The following is a 24,224-nucleotide window of genomic DNA, read 5'->3' as shown; positions in this document are numbered from 1 at the left end:
ATGGCATCAATCTCATGACACTAACACAATAAAATTATGTCCATAAATGGGCTTCCATCCAATTAAATGAAATTTGACTAAGAATTCATCATTTAAAATCAACAAGTTATCAAATATGCTATTCTTTTAACTCACCTTAAGCAATATTCAAATTTTAAAACTATCAACATCAGATTATGATTTTTTTTTAATGGTGTATCATTTTCCATTAATAATAGAAAAAAATTGAAAGTATAGAATAAATATGATAATAGATCCAAAGGTAAGCAATTATTAAGCAAGACAAATACATTAACAATAAGACTCTTCTTGCTCTTGAAAAGTTGAAGACACAGCATACAAATTAACCGACTTCTCTCGCTAATACAGATAACTATCAATAGCACACCCAAATATGTCTTGCTTATGAAGAAGGGTAGAGTATAATCAAAGTTCATCCTGAAAAAGAAAACAAACAAATAATCACATTTTTGGAAGTAAATATTTTCAATGCGCACAGAATCTGAAATCAAAATTAGAAACTAGAATACTCACATGATAGTCGTCGTCCATGTAATCATGACGCCGCTGCAAAATAAATCAGATTTCAAATGTTTTATTCGGGGTGAAACGAAAGAGGTGTCATAAGTGCAAGCACTGGATATGCATTACAAGTGTTCAATGAATCGAGATGAAACCTATACATTCACTCGTATATAATGAGTTTTTAGCTAAGCCAAAAAGTGAAGATGAACAAGCAATTGAAACATTAGATATTTTAACTGAAGAATCGTTTTCGATCAAACTTAATAAATAAACAAGTATGTAATGGAATTAGATTGAGCAAGAACCGACGAACCTTCTTGTATCTGTCCCTGTATCGGTCGCCCCTATCCCTTCTGTCATGACCCCTTTCTCTTCTCCTCCTTTCGCCTTCTTCTCTTGCTCTTTGTGCTTCCTGTGTATAAAGTCAATAATATCCTTGTAAGTTTTCGATTTTTCCATGTGAAATGAATTAACAGTTGTTGTTTAGGCTGATACCTCTTCCTCCTTTGCTTTTCTCACTTTCTCAGCTTCCTCAAATGCTTCTTTTTCAGCCTAAAGTTCCACAAAAAAACACATCAGAGAGAGAGAGAGAGAGAGGCTAGTGGCTATAGTGTAATTTGAAGATAGATAGGATCAGGGGGCCCACCTCCCTGTTAGCGAATACTTCCTCCACTACTTTCTTTGCATAGTCGGGATCATCGCAAATCAGAATGTTGTCGTAAACGGAACCGGCTTTCACCTGACAACCATAGGCATGCCAAACTCCAGTCAAATTAAATACCATAATTCCATAAATGCTAGTAGATGTGGTGAAAAACATGCAGTATTACTATGCTAGCTTTATGTTTTTCACCTGCCAAACTTCGATTCCAACGTACTTGATCGGCTTCAAAACATACAGATCAGGATCATCTTCAAATTCTAACCACGAGAAGGGGAAAATGGTAAGAATCAAAAGTGAAATTAGATTCGAAAGCCAGTATTCGTAGATAATTGGACAAAGGTATTTGCAAACGTGCTTTACCAGGATTATCAATCCAAGGAATCTTCCATTTCCCTTTGTAATTAGGGTTCTTGATTTTCTGCATGACAAAAAAAAAAATAGCCATCAATGTAATTATATATTAATAAATAAATAAGAATGTAGTATTGCTTGGTAGTTTTTAAAACATTTCGACATACCTTACGCTTCCATGGTCCCTTGTATGCTGGATTTGGAACTTTCGGTGCTCTCCATAGTCCATCTTCTTCTTCATCCCAATCATGCGGCTGCAAGGATAAAAAACAAATAACTGAATATACTACATCGCACTTTTCGGAAATTTAAATCTTGACCTTTAGTGGACCAACTAACCTCCTTTGCTTTTGGATCAGGGATTTCTCGTGAAATAGAATCATATCCCTGCAAAAATGCATATTAGGAAAAAATCATCATAACTAAAAAATGCATTTAATGACATGTCAAAAAACCGAACGTAACCCGCAAAATTCAATACCTCAGGTTTGACATCATTTGGATCATCTATATATTCTCTATCATCCCAATCCGCAGGCTGTCACAATGGTTTAAGATAAAAAAATCATAAGTGCAAAAGAATACAATCATTCGTTTTGATTACTATTTCACTCTCTTCTTGCAAAAATTCTCGCATGCGAACTTAAAAAAAAAACAATTATTTCGGATTATGGTAGTTATTAAAGAGGCTTTAAATATGTAAGTATTACCTTTTTCGCATTGACCGCTTTAATTTTGCGGGGAGGTAGAATATCCCAGTCAGTATACATGCTCCCCGAGTCTCTTTCTCGACCGTCAATCAGGACACTGTACGATGCATCGGGCCGAAGAATGAACGTATAAAAATGGGTTAACTTATCCGTTTCACATTGCAAGTCCTTCTTGATAGGGTAATTTTGTCCCTGATATGAAACTATGACATGGAGTTTCTTCGTCTGCGTGCCGCATATATCAGGTCCAAACATCACACTGCAGTTAAAATAAAATAAAAATTTAAGAGTTTCTTTGTATGTTTGGGACGTAGACGATAACTATGGTACACATATACCTGTAAGGAGTGTCACCACCAAACTTCTTCTGATTAACGTAACCCGAAAGAAGCTTTATATAACCTCCACCGCATTCAATGTCCTGCTCGAGTCGAATCGAATACTGAAGAACCAGAGTCCTATTCCTGTTGCTATATTCCGGTATCTTAGCGGAAATCGCAAAATGCCTAGCGTCAGTAGTCGTCTGAATACCTGAAATCAATTCGAAAACATCTCAAATAAGTAACCTCTTGAAAACTCATTATATATTACTTTAATCGATAATTAATTTTATTTTTTCATTTTAAAATTGAATATGATTAGTGGGAGAAAGGAAAAAAACCTTTATCATCAGGGTCACCATTCCACTTTCCTGCAGCGTGCTTAAAAGATCCAGCTTTTCCTTCACTCCTTTTCCAATCAGACCTCACCCACCTACTCTGCCATCCATCTTCTCCACACAAATTAAATAAATAAAAAATTAATTCCTCAATTTTCTCTATAAATTGCAAACTTTTATTCAAAAAATAAACAAATAAACAGAGCAACAACTAGATCACTCCAGCTGAAAAAAAATCAGTGAACTTAACTAAATATCCGCGGGCACCCCAAAATTACTAAAGATATTCGGTAAAATTAAATCTTAACCAGTGATTCAGCTAGCAGAGAGCTCGAAATACACTAAAAAAAAAACAGGAAAAAACGAAAAAAAATAGAGAGAAGAACTTACCTTCGAAACGCTCTTCGAAGATTACCTCAGCAAACGAAGAGCATATGAGTGAAAATATTACTGCTTGCACCAAAAGTGGTTTGTGCTTAGATTTTGCCATTTGCTAGATACTGCTAATTTCTTTCTGCTTCAGTATACTTATAAATAGTTTGTTGTGTTATTGACCCCGTAATTTCTGTTTTATTACGGTCATGCCCTCCTTTTAAATTTATTTTGTCAGACTTTTCAAGTTTATTTGGGTCCCGTTTGGCACGTTAGTTCGACCAATGGGATTCCTTTTAATGCGTCCTTTGGTCAATTTGATTCTTTTTTTGTTTTAGTTTCAATTTCATTGGAAAATAGTAGTAGAATTTAGATAGTATCTCAATTCATTAATACAAATAAATAAAATAAGTTACATCAATCGTCTAAATAAAAATCCTAATGCTTAAGTCAATTTTTTCTCTGTAAATTGTTAATAGATACATTTCCTTTTTAAGGAATGAGAAAAGATAATATTTAAATTTTATTATATTTCATATGGCCAAAATTCCACAACTTTTAATGCGCGAAAGTCCAATACCATTATTGTAATAATAGGAAAGAATAGGGTTAGTTGACTGGACAAAATGTGGGAAGACTGCAGGCATCAAGTCCCTTTTTAGTCAAAGTCTTCCTATATAGACCACAATAATAATTATTTAATAATAATAATAAATAACTATTTTTTTCCCAAATGGCAAACTATAATAAACGATGAGAATGAATAATAATCATGGAAAATAGAAATCCAAATCAACTTCTTTGATCATATCCAGATTTATTTCAATGTGATGAATTGCACACCATCACCTGCGTGCTCTAAACGATAACCCGAAATAATGTTTTAACATGGAAAGACTTCGATATTTCAGCTTAATAAATAGCTGCTTCTTTTTTTCTCAAAACAGAAATATTCAGATCAAAAAACTAGCCATGACATAGTTAAGCTAGAATGAAGGAAGAAAATATAAAGGGAAGCATAGGTGTTCGACTATTTTGCCTGGGGGTGAGATGCAATAAAGTCAACGGCAAGATTGATTGAGTTGATTTTATCTGCTTCGGTGTCGGGAATCTCGAAAGCAAATTCTTCTTCAAGAGCCATCACAACTTCCACAGAGTCTAAGCTGTCCAATCCAAGATCGTTCTGGAAATGCGCAGTTGGTGTAACCTAAAGCATTCGAATTTCGGACAAAGTTAGTCGCGTAATCCATGTGATATAAATAGAAACTCGTTTTTAGAAAGTAGATGAACCATCACAAATGAAGCTTCCCATTAGTGTCATATAAGACGGAAAAGCACAAGTAAAAAGACGAAAAAACATGCAGTCCCTAATCCCGTCAACAAGAAGATTGCAGAACTGGTCCTAATATCAGAGTTTCCCACCGTTTGTGAAGCCAAGCTAAATTGTGAAACTATAAAGTTTTCTTCAAGATAAATTGCAATTTCCAACCCCTAATTTTAATTTGACGTACGTGTGGTTTTTCATTTGAAATCTGTCTTTAGTCTTTACTATTGACTTAGCAGTACAACTTTTGTGAACACCAAACAATCAATATGTTATTACAAGGGAAACCCATCTCAGAACAGGATCCTCTTTCATCGTCATTGAAAGAAAAAAAAATATTATCAAGATATTTGCACACAAATAAATCTACTCTTAGAGACATAACCACATGCTACATAAGAATCTTCACACACAAATTTTATAATTCTCTCTTAACTAGCCAAAGACCCAAATCACAAAATCCAAACAACATTTCTAAAAATCATCAAGTAAAAAGAAGTTCTTTTAAAATACTATATCTGTAAAACATGAACCACAAATTTATAAATTAATGTATAACGATCCATTAGAATGAGGCCGCAGGCGAAGGGTGGAGAAAGTGCTTATTCCGAGTACAATCCAACACTTTATTAATCAATAATCATCAGACATTTAGAATATATGTTTGAAGTTTCATAATGCAGTCAAGAACCTCATTTACTTACATCTAATCGTCTAGAACGAACCTTTTGAATGCTGTAGTAAACATAAAAATGGAAATACTCAACAAAGACTACTACTTTTTTGAAATACGAGTACAAAGTAATGAACAACTAAAATTCTTTAAGAAATTTAACTAATAAGAGAGTGAATATCATATGGATTGATGAGAGAACAATCCTGGTATAGAAGATAAGATTTTAGACCATTTGCTACAGAACCATGCTAGCCGGGACTTTCAGAAAGGTGATAAAAGATCTCTTCGACAAAGGTCAAATCACAACTAACTTGAGCTCTTGGAATTGGAGCTGTACAGCTTTCGAAATGCAGTATAGCTTGAAAGAGGAGTCCCAGCACTATTCATCAACTACAAACCACTGAACAACGTGGTATAGTATTTGCTACCCCATTCTTAATAAAAGGATTTACTCTATAGGTTTCAATGATAAAAATTTCAAAATTCGATACAGACTATGTTTTTCGGCAAGTACAAATTACTGAATATCATAAAGCAGCTTTTACAGTTCATATAAGACAGGACTTTTGTTTTCTAATTCATCTCAAACACTCGAAAATATTTACAGTAAGCTCTAACAAAACATAGTTGTTAGAAGATAACACAGCCATTTCCATTGCATCTACGTTTCAAAACCCACACCTCCAATTTATGCAAGTCTCCATTTTTATTCCAATTTCAGCTAAATAAAGCAGCAAAAATGTCAAATACAAACAACAATACCTCAAGAAATGCTAATATTTTTCAAGCACATATCAATCCAGAAGCCGCAAACATATAATTAATGAGGAGAAAAAAAAAAAAGAAGAAGCTGAAATGTAACAGCAAATTATGTGGTTGGTTACCTTCGATGGATCGACTTTCTGGAACTTCTTGACCACAGATAGGACGCGGTCGGCGACCTCGGACTTTTCGAGGAAAGAACCCTTCGCCTCGTCGGAGAAGTGGCGTCTGATCAGCTGCGAGAGGCCGCCGGCGCCAGACCTAGGGTTTTGCAGCATAGTGTTGACGTTCACCCTGAGGTGCTTCAGGAGTGCATTTCTCGCCGCCATTTCGCTTTGCCTGCGGAAGAAGGTGAAGAGTGAAATCTGTGGTTTGCCTTTTCAACTGAGAGCTGTTTCTTCCCCGATTTGTAGATGTTGTTGGATTCCAATTTCAATTTCTGGATGAGAAAATGTACATCCCTTTATGCATATAGTACCACATCTACAAAATTTGGGGAAATAGGGCTAGGGGGGTAAACCGTAAATTCTACAACTTGTTTGGGCTGGTTTGTCAATTAGCCCACGTGAAATAGTGGCCCATTTAATAATCATGTTTATAACACTAATTTCGGGATTTATTTTGTGATTAGTGTTTAACAAAACCAAATCACGAGCGAGAAATCGACACTCAAAATTTCAATTTGAGCTCCACCGCCGCTCGTCTCCGCCACCACCTTACTTGAATCACGGTCGGAGCTAACGGACACAACCGGACCCCCAAACCGAAGCCATCCCATCGGCCGTCGTTTCGCCGCCTTCAGCAAAAGTATCCGCCGGCCGCGCGAAGTGGCCGCACAAAGAAGGAATTCAGTTGTTCAATCTCGTCCTCTACTTAGCTTGTAAGAAACTGAATTTAAACTTCAATGTAGTTATTTTTCTATTGTTAATTGTATTCATGAGCACTTGGTGTTTTTAATGCTTCAAGTGAAGAAGAACCCTATCAGGTGAACAAACAACGATAGGCTTTGAATTTTTGCAATGTGATAGAACAACATACACTCTCTTTTTTTTTGTTAAAATAATCTGTGCAAGAAGCGTTCACGAATTCTAATTTCAGGCAGTTTGATTGGATTGTTGAAAATATTTGGCTTCATCATGCTGCTTTACTAGGTTATACGATTAAACTTTATTTGCGTGATTACTCAAATTTTGACTGTTTCGAAATCAGGAATTAGGATGCTTTTAGTCTACATAAAAATATGTAGAACCAAGTTGAAAAGATTTGATCTGTTTGCAAAAGTTGTATTGTCATTAATAATTGAAGTTAATCTGTTTCGCATTTGTTTTTCCACTCAATGTCCTACGAGTTAACTCCAAATTTCAGTACATTTTCACGAAATGATTCAATATTTGTCCATATATTTGAATAGGTGCAATGGCAGGGAGTTTAATGCAGATATGCCATACCTGTGGCAGCGGTCTTGGCTTTTCCAAAGATGACACTGGCTTCTACTATTGTGACTACTGCGGCTCACGAGCTGAGGGTCTTATTGAATCTGGCCTTGATGAAAACGAGCTTTTCAACCGTTACTCTGCTAGTTGCAACAGAGTGCGCACTGTCAATCCAACTGCTGCTGAACCTATCTCTGAAGTAAAACTCACCACATCTCAGCATTTGGATCATCCTAATATTTCAACTGCTGGTATGGAAGTTGTTGTGGGTGATGGAGTTGGACCTACTGAACCAAGTGATTTTGGCTCGTCCCAGAAGAATTTTAGCTATGACGAATACTATTCTGAGATTAGATCAAGATATTTGACAGGCCTTCAGGTCATGGTCCAATTGCAGTGTCAGGCTTTAGTTGAGAAGTTTAATGTGAGCCCTGTAATTATTGGGCTTGTTGGACCTCTATGGTTAAGGTTTGTAGCTTCAACTAGGATTACGGCTGATGAATGGGCAGACCAGGCTGTTCATGATTCCGAGGCTCACACACAAGGTGCGAAAAAAATTTATAAAATACAAAATCTCTGTTTTCACATGTTCTTGCGTTGGTTTAATTAGTTCAACACAAATCTTCAAAAAAAATTAAGAAAAAAAAAATGAAACAACTTCAACTCTACATATATAGCTAATTTTGTCTTGCAGTTGGAGGCTGTAGGATATTCAGTAAGAAAATTCGAAAGAAAAAAAGGTTTAATCATAGAGGACAGATATGCCATCATGACAAATTGTCATATAGTTTTTCATTGTCTTGTCTTTAACATGAATTTGAAATATTTTTTAGCTTAACTTTTTCCCGATTTGTAATTCAGGGGAAGAAGAGTTCAACGCTGTGTCTACATATGGACCGGAACCTGTTAATATTCATGGGAAGCGTGTAGTATATGTATGGTATAAATCTCTTAGAAGAACAATACCTGTATCTTGTTCTTTAGCTATCTCCTTCCTTGCTTGTCATGTGGCTAGGGAGGCAATTACGCCATCGGACATGCTGAATTGGACCCTTGAAGGAAAGCTTCCTTATTTTGCTGCTTTTGTTGAAATAGAAAAGCAGATTGGTTCTCACTCCGAGACATGCCCAATTTGTGTCAGTCGTATGTTCAGACCTATCAAACCCATTTCATCACAGAAGTTGGAGTCAATGGCAGCTGATGTTGCTCAGAAAATTTGTCTACAGTTGCCTCCGGTGAACTTCTATGCTATTGCTTCCCGCTATTTTAGGCAGTTATCTCTTCCGATTGGCAAATTTCTTCCTTTGGCATGCCGGATATGTGAATGGTCGACTCCTCCTGAACTGTATCTGTCAGCTAGTGATCTTAGAATTCCTACTCGTGCATGTGTCATGTCAATACTGATCGTGACAATACGGGTTCTTTATGGAATAAATGGTTATGGAATATGGGAATCCAGTCTGTCTAATCCCTATTGTTCATCATCCCGTGATAAGAATGAAGATACTGAATCTTTGAGCCATGTAAATACGAATGTTGATGAGGACTTATCTTCCACCAATTTTGAACCTTCTTATTCTAAGTCAGATGTTCTGGATTCTAAATTGAATGTTATGGAGCTTCTACATATTCTGGAAGCAAAGTATAGTGAACTGGATTATATGCATGGTAATAGTTTATAACACGTGTAATCTTGAACTGTAATTCAATTTTCTATTTAGTTTCTTAACATTAGAAGGCATAATTAATCTAGATTTTTGGCCTTGGTTTCACAGAATATTCCAACGACTTGCTGTCATACCTCCAGTATTGCAAGGATGTAGTTTTCTCTGGATTACAGTCATCAAATGAAGGTCCTTTAGAAAAAGAGTTGTTGGAGGAGTTCTGGGATTTTTATCAGAATAACAAGGTACTTGTAATTTGTCAACGTTATCCTGTAGGAAATGATAAATTAGCAACGCCAACTCTTCCTCTCTCCCCCAACTTTTGAGATTTAATATGATATTACATATACAGTTTTAACATCTTGTGATTTCAGGCTGCCGAAACATCAGATAACCAAAGCACTTGCAGTACATCACAATGTAGTGATCGTGATCAAGATTCAGCACGTGAAAATCGACCTTCAAAGGAGTGCCCCAGAGATAAGGCAATAAAGCAATTGAAGTTGGATATGGAAGACAACAAATTCTGCTATATTCCACCGAGGACTAAGGTCAAGAGGAAAGACTATCTACATTATGCTAGGAGAAGGGAAGACGTGTATATATATGCTGTTCATGCTGATTATTACATCTTACTCCGGTCTTGTGCTAAGGTTGCCCAAGTTGAAACCAGGATAATGCATATTGCAGTTTTGACTTTAGAGAGGAGATTGCAATGGCTCGAGAAGAGGGCCGATTCTTCGTTGCAGATGAAACTCAATCTTAACGATGCTTGCAGTTTCTGCAATAATGATTCTGTGCAAGACATTGGGGATGATCCTATGGATTTAAGTCTTTGATTGTATACTCTCTATCTCTCTCTCGCTCTCTCACACACACACACACGCACACACACACACACACGCACGCACACACACACACACACACACACACACACACACACACATGTCTAATCGTGTAACTGCGTGTTATTTATCGTTTTATACGTTATTATTAGGTTTGGGCTTCATTCCATCGATGCCGAGAGCCACGCTGATGAAAAAGTCGCGATGTATGCTGTACATCTCTACGGCAACATGGTATGAAATATTTCATTTTCCAGAATTGCATTTCAAAAATCATTCTGAACTTGAACTTGTTTACCCAAGTCTTTCTAAATCTCATTACTGCTGTTTTGATATTGGCTTTGTCTGGTTGAATCCAACCGATGATAAAATCGAAAGTTGGAAATATAAAGTCCAGAAGGCCGAAGAGTTGACATGATTTTCAGCATTGCTGCAGATTAACCTGAAAAGCATAGCTGAAAGTGGAACAAGGTTCGAACCAATATTTTACTTTCTTTTCGTGTGATATATTTTTCGAAAATCATGTCGAATTGATGTCTAACACAGAGGAATGGTGCAGCTATCTCGGAGCACTTCAATTACGATCTGGGAGTGTTGCTCTACGGATTGTGTCAAACTGGCTTTAGAATTATGGGATATTTCCGAATTGACCTCGCAAATTTATACGAGTATCTCAAGAAAATGATTAGTACAATTTCGTAAAAGATTGAGGATCAAATAGTTAATTAACAAAATGAAAGATAATCGAAGTTGTATGTATGTCAATAGTGTAAACTGTAATTAACAAGAAGGAAATCTAGCAAGTGGAGTGGAATTATATATACTAATACTAAAGAGGCAACTTTGTAATTTAGGCTTTCGACCCCTCCTCTTTGCTTAGATCACCTAATTGTTCACCTAATTTGCAATTTGGCCTCACACAATTTTGTACCAAAACAATTTAAATGGGGGTCAAGAGTACATATCTTATCCATCTAGGATTAATTAATATATCCAAATATCATAATAAAAAAAATATTTTTTCTGGCTCTAGTGAGCAAAATTTGGTGGGCAAGCTATATTTATGCCACCTTTGTAATCTCGAATAAATTAGTATTTCTCAGTTCTAACTTCCAGAAGCCGCCCCAACAACCTTCAACTGTACAATTTTCAACAGCACAACCAAACCCGAATACCCACCCGGATCATCTCGCGGACCTTTTCACAAATGCTCCGAGATTACTGCTGTTGCTTCTACGGAGCTCGGAGCTCCGACCCAACCGACGTCGCCGACCGCGATCCCGTCGTCTTAATTTCGGGTATCGCCGGTTCAATTCTCAATTCCAAACCGAAGAAGCTCGGGTTTGAGACCCGGGTATGGGTCCGCATATTGTTGGCTGACTTGGAGTTCAAGAAGAAGCTGTGGTCCATTTACAATCCCGATACAGGTTTTTTCTTTTCTCTTATTTTAAAACTGTAATCTTTATCTCCTTTCCTTTTTTTTTAGTAATTTATTTATTCTCTTGCAGGGTATACAGAGGCATTGGATGATAATACTGAAATTGTTGTGCCTCAAGATGATTATGGGCTTTATGCCATTGATATTTTGGACCCTTCCGTAGTAAGCTCTATTTTTAGTCATTTTGCTCTTCTGTTTTGTATTCCAGTAAACAATTTGTTCATCTCAATTTAGAAAACATGGTTCTCGAGCTATTCCGATTTTATTTAAAGAGATGTTCATTTGTATTTGTGTTTGTGACTGAATTTATTGTGCTCAACCAGAAACTGGGATGCATACACTCTGCAGTTATTAAGCTATTATTATTGGCTCCGAGTACCGTAGACTCTTCACACCTCCATTATAAAACAATGTCTTATATTGTGTTTTCTTGACATTCCAGCTTGTGAAATGTCTGCATTTGACCGATGTGTACCATTTTCATGACATGATTGACATGCTTGTTGGATGTGGGTACAAGAAAGGAACAACGTTGTTCGGGTATGGGTACGATTTTCGTCAAAGCAATAGGTAAAACAATGTACCTGCTTAATTCCTACTGTGGTGCGTTTCTATTTCGACGTGCTATGTGTATGTGTATTTGAACTTGTTACATTTTCTTTTATCAGATATTTTAGGAGGATTACTACCTATTTGTTGTATGGCTCAGAATTGGTCAGTTAATGGACGGCCTAAAAGAGAAACTGGAGGCAGCGTATAAGGCTTCGGGAGGAAGGAAAGTCAACATAATTTCACACTCAATGGGTGGACTGCTCGTCACGTGCTTTATATCTCTTCATAGTGAAGTATGAAAAATTCTTTATTTTAATTTCCAAAACCCCGATTACCCTAACACTTGTATAACTGTTTTATAGTTTTTGAACTATTGCTAATGGAAACTTAATCCGAGACTTAACCTTCAAACTGCAGATCTTCTCGAGGTATGTGAATAAGTGGATTACCATTGCCACTCCCTTCCAAGGTAATCTTTGCACTTCGCTTTTATCAATTCTAATTTCGTCTTGCTTAATTAGATCTTTTCTTTAGATTAATATTTTCGTGCAGAAATTGGATGTTAGATTTCCTGTTTGCTTCTGCAGGTGCTCCAGGATGCATCAATGACTCTATACTTACCGGATTGCAGTTTGTTGACGGTTTTGAAAGCTTCTTTTTCGTATCAAGATGGTCAATGCATCAACTGGTAATCAACCTCGTTCAATAAATTTACGTTAAATTACAACAGTAAAATTGTGTTTATACTTTCATAATGGGCTTCAGAAGTACCCTTTCTCGGTTTTGAGTTCTTGATTATTTTTACATTTCTGATTTTTTCAATTTTCATATTGTGTCGCAAACTATTTTGCAAAAATAGCTGGTAGAGTGCCCGTCTGTATATGAGATGTTGCCAAACCCTGATTTCAATTGGAAGAAGCAACCTGAGATTCACGTATGGAGAAAGCACTCTAATGATGGAGAATCTTCAGTTGAATTGGAAACGTATGGCCGTAATGAATGCGTGTCTCTTTTTGAAGAAGCATTAAAAAACAATGAGGTACTTTCTTTTTAGCTTGAATCTGTATCAGGAACCGAGTGTGTGTTTCCCTCTTATCTTTTCAAAATCCATCATGCATTACAGTTACTGATTTTTTAAACCTCGATTTTGTTATTATTTTTTTCTGGTCAATGGCATGCACACACGTTCGTTGATATTTATAGTGTCTTTCTGAACAAATCAACAAGGCATTTGAATTTGGATCTGACGAGGCAACAGTTACGACTTTTTTCCTTCATATATTGCAGCTTAATATTGGTGGAAAAACAGTGGCTCTCCCTTTCAACGTTGCAATTCTTAAATGGGCTGCTACAACTCGACAACTTATCAATAAAACTCAACTTCCGAAAGGAGTTTCTTTCTACAACATATACGGAACATCTTTCGACACACCTTTTGATGTTTGGTAGGTAGCTCAAAATATCTCTTTATTTTAATCTCTACATGCCAATTATTCAATTTTGGCACAATTTTCTTAATGATGGCTTTCGAACTTTGCCAAGAAACAAGATATGCGCGTATGAATTTCAAACGCTTGTTTTGAACTTTGTTTTGCCAAGATTAAGGAAATATTTGGTTAGGCGACCAATGATGATATATCATATTAATATATTTAAACATTTTGTCTCCGTTTGCAGCTACGGTTCTGAATCTACTCCCATTGACGATCTATCGGAAATATGTCACACATTGGTAAACACAACTTATTTATTTCTCATCATCTCTTATATATATAGACTGATTTTTATTTTTGGTAATAGTCTCATTAACTGTGTTACTTCAATTTACTTCAGCCAGAATACTCGTACGTAGACGGTGATGGAACTGTCCCCTCAGAATCAGCAATGGTAAGACATTGAATAAAAGAGCACTCGGTACTTAAATTTCCATAAATTCGATTTTACATTAGTATACGGACGACATACACAAATATGAAATTGCAGGGTGATAATTTTGAAGCAGCGGAAAGAGTGGGAGTAAGTGCAAGTCACCGAGGACTATTAACAGACGAGAGCGTGTTTCAGCTTATCCAGAAGTGGTTACAAGTCTCTCCCAATACTAAGAATTCTAATTACACTTCTAAAGTTATGCATGCATACTCTACTTAATTAGTACTACTATAATTATACTAATTTAATACACCTAGTAATAATAAATACACTGTTGTTCTTACTTCCTCCTTCTGCATTGCACATATTTGGCACACGCGAACATATATGTAACACAAGTTCGACGATCGCTAATTTGGATTTTTATATTTAATATTAGTATTCTTGCCACGTCAGCATTGATCATCATCATCATCCAGCTAAATCCTTAGCTTATACACAACCGTTTGATCTTCGTCCAGCTGAGAGCAAATCCATGATCATTCATCATCATCACTTATGTTGCTCTATTTGATTCGAGGTGGGTCGTATCCCTCTACTAATACGATATCCAGACTAATCAAACATGGAAAAACGCAGGAAATACTAGATTGTAGGGCCCCAAGCCAGCTTTGCTTATTAAAAAAATATGAAATATATATATATATATATATATATATATATATATATATATATATATATATATATATATATATATATATTAAAGTTAGTTGTTAATGCAAGATCTTGTTGAGAAAAAACTGAATCTGCGTGCTTCAAGCGCCATGCACGAGCACACTGATATACCACAAACACACAGAAATTAAACACACACACACACAGACATGTATATGTGTATGTATGTATATAATATATATAAAAATGAATGCATGCATTGAAAGGAAAGAAAGATTTGGAGAGGTGAAACTTTCAAGAAGGCAGCTCATGTGGTCCAAGTCAAAAAAATAAGGTGATTTTGGAATCCCGACAACATACCGGTTTTCCAGGTTTTTATAATTAGTTTTTGATCAAACACACACACACACACACTAAAGAGATAAGAAAACGAGCATTCCGATGACTTTGCTATGCCTTAACTAAAAAGAATAAAATAATCATTTTAAGACACAGTCACAAACAGTAGTACGCATGGGAAAAAAACAAACAAACACACACACACACACAAATATAATGAGTGTTTTCCCCTTGCAAATCCCTATTTTTTGAGATTGCTTCCAATTAAATCTGGGCACGTTTTCAAGTTATTTTGTTTTTCATTTTTTGAAATATAATCTAATTAATATAATTAAATTATATATGGAGTACTTTTTTTTCTTTCTAAATTATAGATCAACATGAATTACAGTACTAGAAAGTTAATTAGTATCAACACTTAGCTTATTGATCCCATGGATATATGCTTAACTTTTTACGACAAATTAAATATATTTTTCAAATATTTCTTCAAATAAAATTGAAGAACGTACACATATGCATGCATGTATACACACATGTCGACCTGCATGTTGAATGACTCATTAAGGAAAATATAAAAACCAGATAATTAGATTAATTTTTTTTAAAGGAATATAATTAATTTGATGAGGATAAATGTATATTTATAAGATGAGATTGATTTGCATTTAAGAATTTGCAATTAATAACAGCTCAAATCAAATCTTTTTTTTTTTTTTTGACTAAAGCTCAAATCAAATCAAACAAGCTAATAAGTACTAAATATAATTGGGGAAATATGCAATACCCCCCTCATTTGAAAAATATTTTGAATTAAACCCAATTGACTTTAAAGACTTTTCCCATAACCCAAATTCTAATCTAAATTAGTGAGACCCCCCTTATCAGATATGATAAGACTAAAATGCCCCTATGTGTTAGGGTTTTAATTTTATTCCTCACACGTTCACACTCTTTCTCTCACGTTCACTCTCTCTGTTCTCTTTTTTTTTTTTTTTTTTCTTTGCAGATTTGTATTACCGGTGCCGCCGTTCTCCTTCGAGATTTACACCGGTGCCGCCGTTCTCCTTCGAGATTTACACCGGCGTCGCCGCCCTCCTTCTCCGTTTCACACCACCGCCATTATCCACTCACCTAACCGCCGATCACAGCCGCCGCCTAGGGTTCCGCCGTCAAACCTCCCAAAAAACTCATGTTGTATGGATATGTAGGTCTGTGTGTGTGTGTGTTTTGTATGTGTATGTGAAATATTGTCTCTCTCTTTCTCTGTTATGTTTTTTTTTTCTTGAGATCTGTCTCTTGTGATTTTTAGATTTTTGGATCTCTTGCGACTTTGTATGTGGGTCTGTGTGTATATGTGTGAAATGTAGGTGTGTGTGTGTGTGTGTGTGTGTGTGTATGTGTGTTTTGTATATGCGTGTGTGTGTTCTGTATATGTGTGTGTGAAATATTGTATGTGTGTGTGTGTGTGTGTGTGTGTGTTCTGTATATGTGTGTTCTGTATATGTGTGTGTGTGTGTTCTGTATATGTGTGTGTGTGTGTGTGTGTGTGTGTGTGTGTATGTGTGTGTGTGTTCTGTATATGTGTGTGTGTTCTGTATATGCGTGTGTGTGTTTTGTATACGTGTGTGTGAAATATATGTATGTGTGTGTGTGTGTGTGTGTTCTATATATGTGTGTGTGAAATATTGTTTTGTGCATGTGTTTTATTTCTGTATTTTTTGAATTTTTTTTTTCTTTTCAGATCTGTATTACAGTTTTAGATTTGAACAACGGTAGTAATATGACTATAGTTATATTCGAATATGACTATTATTGAATATGACTGTAGTCATATTCGAATATGTTCTATTTTATCGTTTCATGTTGACTTGTAATAACAAGATTCAAATTATGATTTTTTGTGTGGATGTTGATTGGATTGTTTTCGTAAATAATAGACAATCTTTGTTGTCGTCTTTTTTTTTTTTCCAGATAGAACAACAGTAACATGACTATAACATGACTATAACATGACTATAGTCATATTCGAATATGACTATTGTTGAATATGACTGTAGTCATATTCGAATATGTTTTATCTTATCGTTTCAAGTTGACTTAGAATAACAAGATTGAATTGTGATATTTTTTGTGGATGTTGATTGGATTGTACCACACAATATAATCGGATTTTTTAAGTTAAAAATGTAAAAAACTGCAATATAAAAAAAGAATATGACTACAATTGAAATAGTCACATGCATGTAGTCACATTCGGCCTAATAAATCTGTTGAGAAAAAAAAATCAATTTTTTGTTTTAAAAAAAAATATTTTTATTAAAAAAATATTAAAAAAAATAAAAAAAATAAAAAAAAATAAAAAATGCTTATATCCGAAATAATAAATAATTTTTTTTTATTTGGTTGCAGATTTTTAGGAATTAGGAAAAAAAAAACAAAAAAATGAATAATTGGAACAAAATGTGCTAATTGATATAAGGGTAGTATTGGGAATAAAATTTCTGAGGGTTTATCACAAAGAAAGATTTAAGGGCTGGACATATCACTATTTATTAGCGAGATGAGGGGCTTATCGCTAATGACCCCAATATAATTATGCATTATATTAATTAATGAAACAGTAATTGTTACCGAGGCGGCACGCACGGGTGCTCCGACGATTTCTCCAATACAATTAATCCCACTTCCCCACCAAGCTAAGGCACCACTCTCTCTCTCTCTCTCTAGATCTCTCTCTCTAGATCTCTCTCTCTAGACTCTCTCTCTCTCATATGAATATGATCGATGGTCAAAAGTGATGAATTGAAGGAGTAGTCTTTGATCTTTGACTGTTAATTAAGTAGTCTCTCACACTTATATTAGTCACATGCATGTAGACAATGTCATGATTATATCTATTTATATTACCGAGAGAGAGTAATATTCATTTTTTAACCTTTTACCAATTACTACTACTACTCCTTTTTACCATCCATGCATTACTTATAATAATGCAACAAATTCTGATAGGGTGGCAATTTGTTCTTTTTTTTTTTTATTCTCTTCTTCTTCTTCAACGGTCAAACTTAGCTATGATATATAATTATATTTTTGCACCCTTCGAGATATATAATACATTTTCTCCCTGTCTCTGATCTCACACACTCACGGTGTATTATATTGGCTGATTATATTGGAGAATTGAATTAGTTAATCCAATATAATGTCAGGGCCTTCTGTTCGGTAATTGGTCACTACTAAAATTAAATTTTAATTTATTACATATATAGTACTATAGTAGAAAGGAAATTGATTATTATCAAGTAACATTATATGATTATATTAGTGCGTAGGAGTAGGAGGTCACTAAAAGGGAAATTTATATATATTAATTAATTATGAAAACTATAAAGAAAAATCATATTTAATTAGTACTAAAATGATGCGATCTCTTGTGTATCATAAGATTTCTTTACTGAACGTAAGAAAACTCTTGTTTATTATTTCTCTTCATTATAAAACGCTAGCACAAGACGACTATTTAAAGATAATAAAACCCTAGAATCCTAATCTAACTAGGAAAGATAATTACCTAAACTAATAAAATACTTAATATTCCCCTAATCACTAAACACACGACTATATATATATCCTAAATATACTAACTCACGCCATATATATATTTAAATATATCAATCTAATCTAATTAATAATAAAATATTAACTAACTAATAATTAAACGATATATTTAATAATATATCGTATCAAACCACCCCTCTTGAAATGAACCTTGTCCTCAAGGTTCGAGTCAATTTGGTCCTTCTCCTTTGCGTTTCCACCTATGTTTGACTTCATCGACTTGCTTATCAACTTGCTTCCCGATTGACTCCGAAAAACACGATGAACGACCAAATTTTTTAACACATTGTTCATGCTGATCCAATGAAATTCCAAAGGCCATTGTAGCGAAAATATTCAATCTTTTTCCCGACAAATCAACCTTCTCAATTGCCTTCTCAAATTTCATCTCATCCAAACTGACCATCGGTTCTTCGTCTTCTTTCTTTTGAACACCATGGAAATTTCCTAATATCCATTGTGTCTCTTCGTTCTCCTCCCTGGTTAATTTCTCGTCTTCATCCCACTTTACCTCAGTTGAATCCGATTCTTCTTCTTCCGGCGAACTCACAAAAATTTGGGGTTCTTCGAAAAAATCATCGTCGCTCTCTTCCTCTTCCTCCGGGAATAGGCTCGGCAGCGGCATCGGCAGTGGCGGTGACGGGCGGCGGTCCCTTCGGCTTTTGTGATGGCGTTGACGTCGTCCTTGACTTTGTTCGAGCAATTTCTGAAAATCAATCCGTAATTTCTCCACGGATTTCTCCAATCGCTCCAACCGTCTTGTTTCTGACATCATAATTTTCACAAAGTTTTGATGTGATCTCAACTTTGCTCCAGCTTAGCTTTGATATAATCTCTACTTTGCTAACGAAGCGTTGGTGTTATCGCAACTTCGCTCTGATACCAATTGATGCGATCTCTTGTGTATCATAAGATTTCTTTACTGAACGTAAGAAAACTCTTGTTTATTATTTCTCTTCATTATAAAACGCTAGCACAAGACGACTATTTAAAGATAATAAAACCCTAGAATCCTAATCTAACTAGGAAAGATAATTACCTAAACTAATAAAATACTTAATATTCCCCTAATCACTAAACACACGACTATATATATATCCTAAATATACTAACTCACGCCATATATATATTTAAATATATCAATCTAATCTAATTAATAATAAAATATTAACTAACTAATAATTAAACGATATATTTAATAATATATCGTATCATAAAATATGATATATGATTCAAACTTTTCAGCAAATTAATTAATGCATGCGAATAATTAGGGTTCTCATTAGTTAATCTCTGAATGAGTGAAGTAGCTAATCGAATTGTTGCTGATTTTTTTACAATTCTTTTCTTTTTGCCTTATAATTATTGTGCAGAGGATGTGTCAAATTACTTATTATTCTGCAGATCAGGATATAGCTTAATTAGGCGCAGAAGGAACAAAATTTATAAAACCAGTTTGTCCCCATAATAAACAGTCTTGAAATTAAGAAAAGTACTAAATATAGCCCGCAAGACAAGGGTATGTGTCCTCTTACGTACAGGGGCACATGATAGTGGATAATATAGTAATTTTACATTTAATGTTAAGCATTAATCCTTCAACAACATATCAAGCTTCCAGTTTACTAGCTAGCTAGCTAGCTACGAGTATGATATATATGCAACATATATATATATATATATATATATATATATATATATATATATATATACATGTATGTATGTATATATAACATTGCTATTGTAGTACATGCATGAGTTGTTGTGGTTTTTTGGACTGACCTCGCTGAGAATTTATCAGCTATATATATATATATTAATTATCACCATATAACTGTACGCAATAGCAGGCAACAGTACAGTTCAATAATATTATTTTGTTTGATATGGTGCTCGTGCGGTGTGTACGTACCCTTATTGTCATTAATTCTTTTTTTTTTTTTTTTTTGCGAAGGGGAAATTAAGTAGTTGCAAACCCTAAGTTTAATGATAATTTATTATTAAAAGCTAGGAATTATAGTATATGAGTACCAGTGGAAACTTTATTATAAAAAATAAATAAAGAAGTCTTGTATTCCAATTTGAAGGCACTTAATTTTAATGTTGCAAAACTTCACTTGTTGTGAAATGACGATTATGCCCCTCATCAACCCTAGAGAGAGAGAACATAGAATTAAAATGTCCACTTGTTTGTGTGTGAAAGACTGTGCATATAAACATCTCCACTTTGCTTTGTTAACAGAGAGTTTTTCCTTTCATTTTTTGGACCCTTGTTCTTCTTCTTCTTCTTCTCTTCTTCTTCTTCTTCTTCTTCTTCTTCTTCTTCAAACTTGATGCATTAATAATTCTACTTATACACTGAGTAGAATTATCAACCGACAAAAGAAAAAAAAAGGGGGTATTAACTATTACGTAATTGGATCGATGAATAATAACTGGTTATTAGGGTTCCCCCTTTCAGCTCAACAAGTACTCCAACAACATCAGTCACAAAATAATAATTCAGATAATAATCACTTGGCTTTGAATTTCAATGGCTCTGATCAAATCTCAGTTACATCTGCAGGTGGTGCTACTGTTGATGAATCATCATCATCGTCATGTTTCGATCATCTGATTCCTTGTCTCAAAAACCAACTCCCACCCCCAAACCCTCATTTTCCCTTTTGCCAACCTTTCAACAGCACTAACTCTCATCACTCTCAAGGTTAGTGCTTTTTTATTTAATTATTATTGATTTTAACTTAATTCATGCAGAATGACAAGTTTTTTATTATTGCTTTAATTGTGATGGGTTTTTTTTTTTTTTGAAATTTGCAGATTGGAATATGAATTCTGTATCATGCAGCAGTAGCAGCAGCCACAACTTAGATAATAGTAGTAATAATAATAATAATCAAAACAGCAGTCCGAAACTCGAAAATTTTCTAGGGTTTGGTGGCCACTCTTTCGCCGACCAGCTTCAACAACACAATAACCTAATCTGCAACAATACTTACACTAATATGTACCAACAAACTCAGGCCGCCCCCGCAGCCACAACTAATAATAATAATAATAATAATAGTAGCATCGGCCTTTCCATGATCAAGAACTGGCTCAGAAACAACCCCTCAGCCGCCAAGTCCACCGGCGGAGGCGGTGTGCAGACACTGTCGCTTTCCATGAGCACGGGGTGCTCACAGTCACAGACGAGCTCTCCTTTACCACTAGTTGTGGTCGGCAATAATATTGCAGCAGCAGCGACGGAGATCACGAGCTGTACATCTGAAAGCAGCAAGGACGGTCAAAGTGGTGCATTATTGGAATCAGTGCCTCGGAAATCTGTAGAGACGTTCGGACAAAGGACCTCTATTTACCGCGGTGTAACAAGGTTTGTACGTAATTGTATTTGTATTTGTATATGTACGATCTCTCTCTCTTGTTTCTCTCTCTAGGAGGCTATAGGTTTTCTGATTTGCAGGCATAGATGGACAGGCAGATATGAGGCACATTTGTGGGACAACACTTGTAGAAGAGAGGGTCAAACCCGTAAAGGAAGGCAAGGTATATATATATCCCTTAGCTTTTTTTTTCCTTTTTAATCTTTCAGCTCCCATTATCATATCATTGTTATTATTTCATTTCATTTTTTTTTGTCTTCTTTTCAAATCTGCCTGCTTTGGGGGCCGGGGTGATTAAATATATATAATCTTACTGCATGCAGTTTACTTGGGTAAGTATTTGTCATTTTTCATATATATATAATATATCTCTTCATGTAATTACTACATTTAAAAAAAATGTGATGATATATATTAATACAATTTAAATAATAATGCAGGAGGTTATGATAAGGAAGACAAAGCAGCTCGATCTTATGATTTAGCAGCACTCAAGTACTGGGGAACCACCACCACTACCAATTTTCCGGTTATTTATTCATTACTATATATTATACACTAATATTCAAATAATTAATTAATTGCAAGCTAGCATTTGTTACAAGTAATTCTCTTTAATTGGTGTTAATTTTCAATATTATTAATCATTTATATAGATTAACAACTACGAGAAAGAAATAGAGGATATGAAGCACATGACAAGGCAGGAGTATGTAGCATCATTAAGAAGGTATTAAACTATATATATACTACTTTATATACTTTATATATATACATACATATATATATAGTAGATGCATGCATGCATAATGTATATATTGAGCTGATCTCATGCCAAAAATTAATATTTTTCATGCAGGAAAAGCAGCGGATTCTCCCGTGGGGCGTCGATATATCGAGGAGTAACGAGGTAATTAATTAATACATTCGTTCTACCTAGCCAGTACTTCATTTTTTGTCATTAATTAATTTCATATTCCATTGCATGAATGTAATAATCAAGACTTTGTATGTATACATATAATTAACAGACATCACCAGCATGGAAGATGGCAAGCAAGGATTGGTAGAGTTGCAGGGAACAAAGACCTTTACTTGGGAACTTTCAGTAAGCAACTTTTTTCATAATTGTTTCCATATTATCTAATTAACCACACAATTATTATTAATTTCTCCAACATCATTAATTGCTTTTTAATTACCTGCAAATTAAATAAATGTTTTCGGTTAATTTCTTGACGATCATAAGGCACTCAAGAAGAGGCAGCAGAAGCATACGACATAGCGGCCATCAAATTCCGAGGCCTAAATGCCGTCACGAATTTCGAAATAAACCGATATGACGTCAAAAGCATAATGGAGAGCACTACTTTACCAATCGGAGGAGCTGCAAAAAGGTTAAAAGACGCTGAAAATGCCGAGAATATGGCTCTGGAATTGCACCGTGCTAGTTATAACGACGGGAATGGGAATACAAATGCCTGGCCTACCATTGCATTCCAGCAAGCAATATACCCTTATAATTCCCATCAAAGATTATGGTGCAAACAAGAGCAAGATAATAATCAAGAGATGATTAGTCATGGTAATTTTAGTGAAATTAATCATCAGCTTCAACTGGGGAACAACAACACGCAGAATTTCTTGCAGCCTTCTCTTCTGATGCACAATGTTATGGAGCAGAGATCGGTTTCTAATGCCGGAGTTTATGGGAATAGTGATTCCGGAGATGATCGTGGGAATGGATTTGCGATGCCGATGATGGGGACTGTGATTGTTCAAGATGACGGTAATGATTATGTGGGGAATATTCATGAGGGCATGTTTGGATCAATGACAACGACGGCAGATGCCAGTTATCAACAACATGCACGGAATTATTTGTATTATCATCAACAATCTCAGGAATCGTCGTCGAATAATAACTGTGACAGCTGGAATCATAGTATTCCTATTGCTGTTCCAACTCTTGCAGCGAGGAATATCAACAATGTGGATTCGTGTAATGGAGCTTCGACTTTTACTGTGTGGAACGATACGTAAAATTTGCAAAATTAATCAAGAGGAATTATTAATGCCACATCATAAAGGATGGATGTACACATTACTACTAACTTAGTTTTTCTCTTCCTTCAGAATTCAGACAATTTGTTTTATCTTAGGTTTGCAGCTTTAGGAGTAAGAAAATTTCATTAGGACAATATGAGTAGTGGAGTTCATCATTAGCCAGTGAAAACTGCTATGAATTTTCGGAACTTTTGATTCATTTTGTCGTCGGAAAGTACGTATGTAGTAGTACACCAGGCTTTGTAATTCGTACCTTATAATATAAAGAACGGTTTTTTTATATATTAGAAACCATG

The 24,224-nt window shown here is 35.1% G+C and overlaps 5 protein-coding genes across 7 annotated transcripts; 3 read left to right on the top strand and 2 right to left on the bottom strand.

The window, feature by feature from the left end:
* Positions 1-359: 359 nt before the first annotated feature.
* Positions 360-3,446, bottom strand: CRT3 (calreticulin 3). The gene is made up of 14 exons (XM_012979176.2): positions 3,299-3,446; positions 2,912-3,019; positions 2,589-2,781; positions 2,251-2,509; positions 2,022-2,078; positions 1,880-1,927; positions 1,708-1,794; positions 1,550-1,607; positions 1,379-1,446; positions 1,172-1,264; positions 1,021-1,077; positions 839-937; positions 535-567; positions 360-438 (listed from the first exon to the last, which is right to left on the bottom strand). The coding sequence occupies exons 1-14, from the start codon at positions 3,396-3,398 to the stop codon at positions 427-429; spliced, it is 1,272 nt and encodes a 423-aa protein (XP_012834630.2). The 5' UTR covers positions 3,399-3,446; the 3' UTR covers positions 360-426.
* Positions 3,447-4,047: 601 nt separating this feature from the next.
* On the bottom strand, positions 4,048-6,510 carry LOC105955461 (acyl carrier protein 2, mitochondrial). Its single transcript, XM_012979187.2, has 2 exons — positions 6,165-6,510; positions 4,048-4,487 (listed from the first exon to the last, which is right to left on the bottom strand). The coding sequence occupies exons 1-2, from the start codon at positions 6,369-6,371 to the stop codon at positions 4,311-4,313; spliced, it is 384 nt and encodes a 127-aa protein (XP_012834641.2). The 5' UTR covers positions 6,372-6,510; the 3' UTR covers positions 4,048-4,310.
* Positions 6,511-6,667: 157 nt separating this feature from the next.
* On the top strand, positions 6,668-10,844 carry LOC105955457 (TATA box-binding protein-associated factor RNA polymerase I subunit B). Of its 3 annotated transcripts, none has more exons than XM_012979181.2 (7): positions 6,668-6,922; positions 7,454-8,020; positions 8,337-9,143; positions 9,251-9,384; positions 9,514-9,980; positions 10,137-10,455; positions 10,544-10,844. In XM_012979181.2, the coding sequence occupies exons 2-5, from the start codon at positions 7,459-7,461 to the stop codon at positions 9,976-9,978; spliced, it is 1,968 nt and encodes a 655-aa protein (XP_012834635.2). In that variant the 5' UTR covers positions 6,668-6,922; positions 7,454-7,458; the 3' UTR covers positions 9,979-9,980; positions 10,137-10,455; positions 10,544-10,844. The 3 variants fall into 3 exon arrangements, with proteins under 3 accessions (XP_012834635.2, XP_088676308.1, XP_088676309.1); XM_088820182.1 differs by having other exon boundaries at positions 10,531-10,844; XM_088820183.1 differs by having other exon boundaries at positions 6,710-6,922; positions 7,466-8,020.
* A 203-nt stretch (positions 10,845-11,047) lies between these two features.
* On the top strand, positions 11,048-14,293 carry LOC105955459 (phospholipase A(1) LCAT3). Its single transcript, XM_088820184.1, has 11 exons — positions 11,048-11,411; positions 11,493-11,584; positions 11,865-11,992; positions 12,132-12,267; positions 12,392-12,443; positions 12,562-12,662; positions 12,834-13,013; positions 13,262-13,419; positions 13,652-13,706; positions 13,808-13,861; positions 13,958-14,293. Exons 1-11 carry the CDS (start codon positions 11,192-11,194, stop codon positions 14,120-14,122), a joined length of 1,341 nt encoding a protein of 446 aa, XP_088676310.1. The 5' UTR covers positions 11,048-11,191; the 3' UTR covers positions 14,123-14,293.
* A 6,426-nt stretch (positions 14,294-20,719) lies between these two features.
* On the top strand, positions 20,720-24,208 carry LOC105955292 (AP2-like ethylene-responsive transcription factor BBM2). The gene is made up of 8 exons (XM_088820180.1): positions 20,720-21,185; positions 21,299-21,851; positions 21,942-22,024; positions 22,302-22,390; positions 22,518-22,591; positions 22,721-22,771; positions 22,893-22,969; positions 23,111-24,208. Exons 1-8 carry the CDS (start codon positions 20,903-20,905, stop codon positions 23,902-23,904), a joined length of 2,004 nt encoding a protein of 667 aa, XP_088676306.1. The 5' UTR covers positions 20,720-20,902; the 3' UTR covers positions 23,905-24,208.
* The last annotated feature ends 16 nt before the right edge of the window (positions 24,209-24,224 follow it).

The sequence above is a fragment of the Erythranthe guttata genome, chromosome 6, assembly GCF_056151865.1.
Source record: "Erythranthe guttata isolate IM_541 chromosome 6, IM_541, whole genome shotgun sequence".
NCBI lineage: Eukaryota > Viridiplantae > Streptophyta > Magnoliopsida > Lamiales > Phrymaceae > Erythranthe > Erythranthe guttata.
The sequence above is the reverse complement of the archived record's forward strand: the minus strand, read 5'-3'. Positions and strand labels throughout refer to the sequence as shown.

Excerpts from the sequence above, each read along its gene's own strand:
- CRT3 (XM_012979176.2), bottom strand. The coding sequence starts at position 3,398 with ATGGCAAAATCTAAGCACAAACCACTTTTGGTGCAAGCAGTAATATTT. Across the intron at positions 2,510-2,588 it reads GGTGGTGACACTCCTTACAG|TGTGATGTTTGGACCTGATA; the intron begins GTATATGTGTAC and ends TTTTAACTGCAG. Across the intron at positions 1,078-1,171 it reads AAGTATTCGCTAACAGGGAG|GCTGAAAAAGAAGCATTTGA; the intron begins GTGGGCCCCCTG and ends GTGGAACTTTAG.
- LOC105955461 (XM_012979187.2), bottom strand. The coding sequence starts at position 6,371 with ATGGCGGCGAGAAATGCACTCCTGAAGCACCTCAGGGTGAACGTCAAC. Across the intron at positions 4,488-6,164 it reads AGAAAGTCGATCCATCGAAG|GTTACACCAACTGCGCATTT; the intron begins GTAACCAACCAC and ends CGAATGCTTTAG.
- LOC105955457 (XM_012979181.2), top strand. The coding sequence starts at position 7,459 with ATGGCAGGGAGTTTAATGCAGATATGCCATACCTGTGGCAGCGGTCTT. Across the intron at positions 8,021-8,336 it reads TTCCGAGGCTCACACACAAG|GGGAAGAAGAGTTCAACGCT; the intron begins GTGCGAAAAAAA and ends TTTGTAATTCAG. Across the intron at positions 9,144-9,250 it reads TGAACTGGATTATATGCATG|AATATTCCAACGACTTGCTG; the intron begins GTAATAGTTTAT and ends TTGGTTTCACAG.
- LOC105955459 (XM_088820184.1), top strand. The coding sequence starts at position 11,192 with ATGCTCCGAGATTACTGCTGTTGCTTCTACGGAGCTCGGAGCTCCGAC. Across the intron at positions 11,993-12,131 it reads GATTTTCGTCAAAGCAATAG|AATTGGTCAGTTAATGGACG; the intron begins GTAAAACAATGT and ends TGTATGGCTCAG. Across the intron at positions 12,663-12,833 it reads GATGGTCAATGCATCAACTG|CTGGTAGAGTGCCCGTCTGT; the intron begins GTAATCAACCTC and ends TTGCAAAAATAG.
- LOC105955292 (XM_088820180.1), top strand. The coding sequence starts at position 20,903 with ATGAATAATAACTGGTTATTAGGGTTCCCCCTTTCAGCTCAACAAGTA. Across the intron at positions 21,186-21,298 it reads TAACTCTCATCACTCTCAAG|ATTGGAATATGAATTCTGTA; the intron begins GTTAGTGCTTTT and ends TGAAATTTGCAG. Across the intron at positions 22,391-22,517 it reads CCACCACTACCAATTTTCCG|ATTAACAACTACGAGAAAGA; the intron begins GTTATTTATTCA and ends TCATTTATATAG.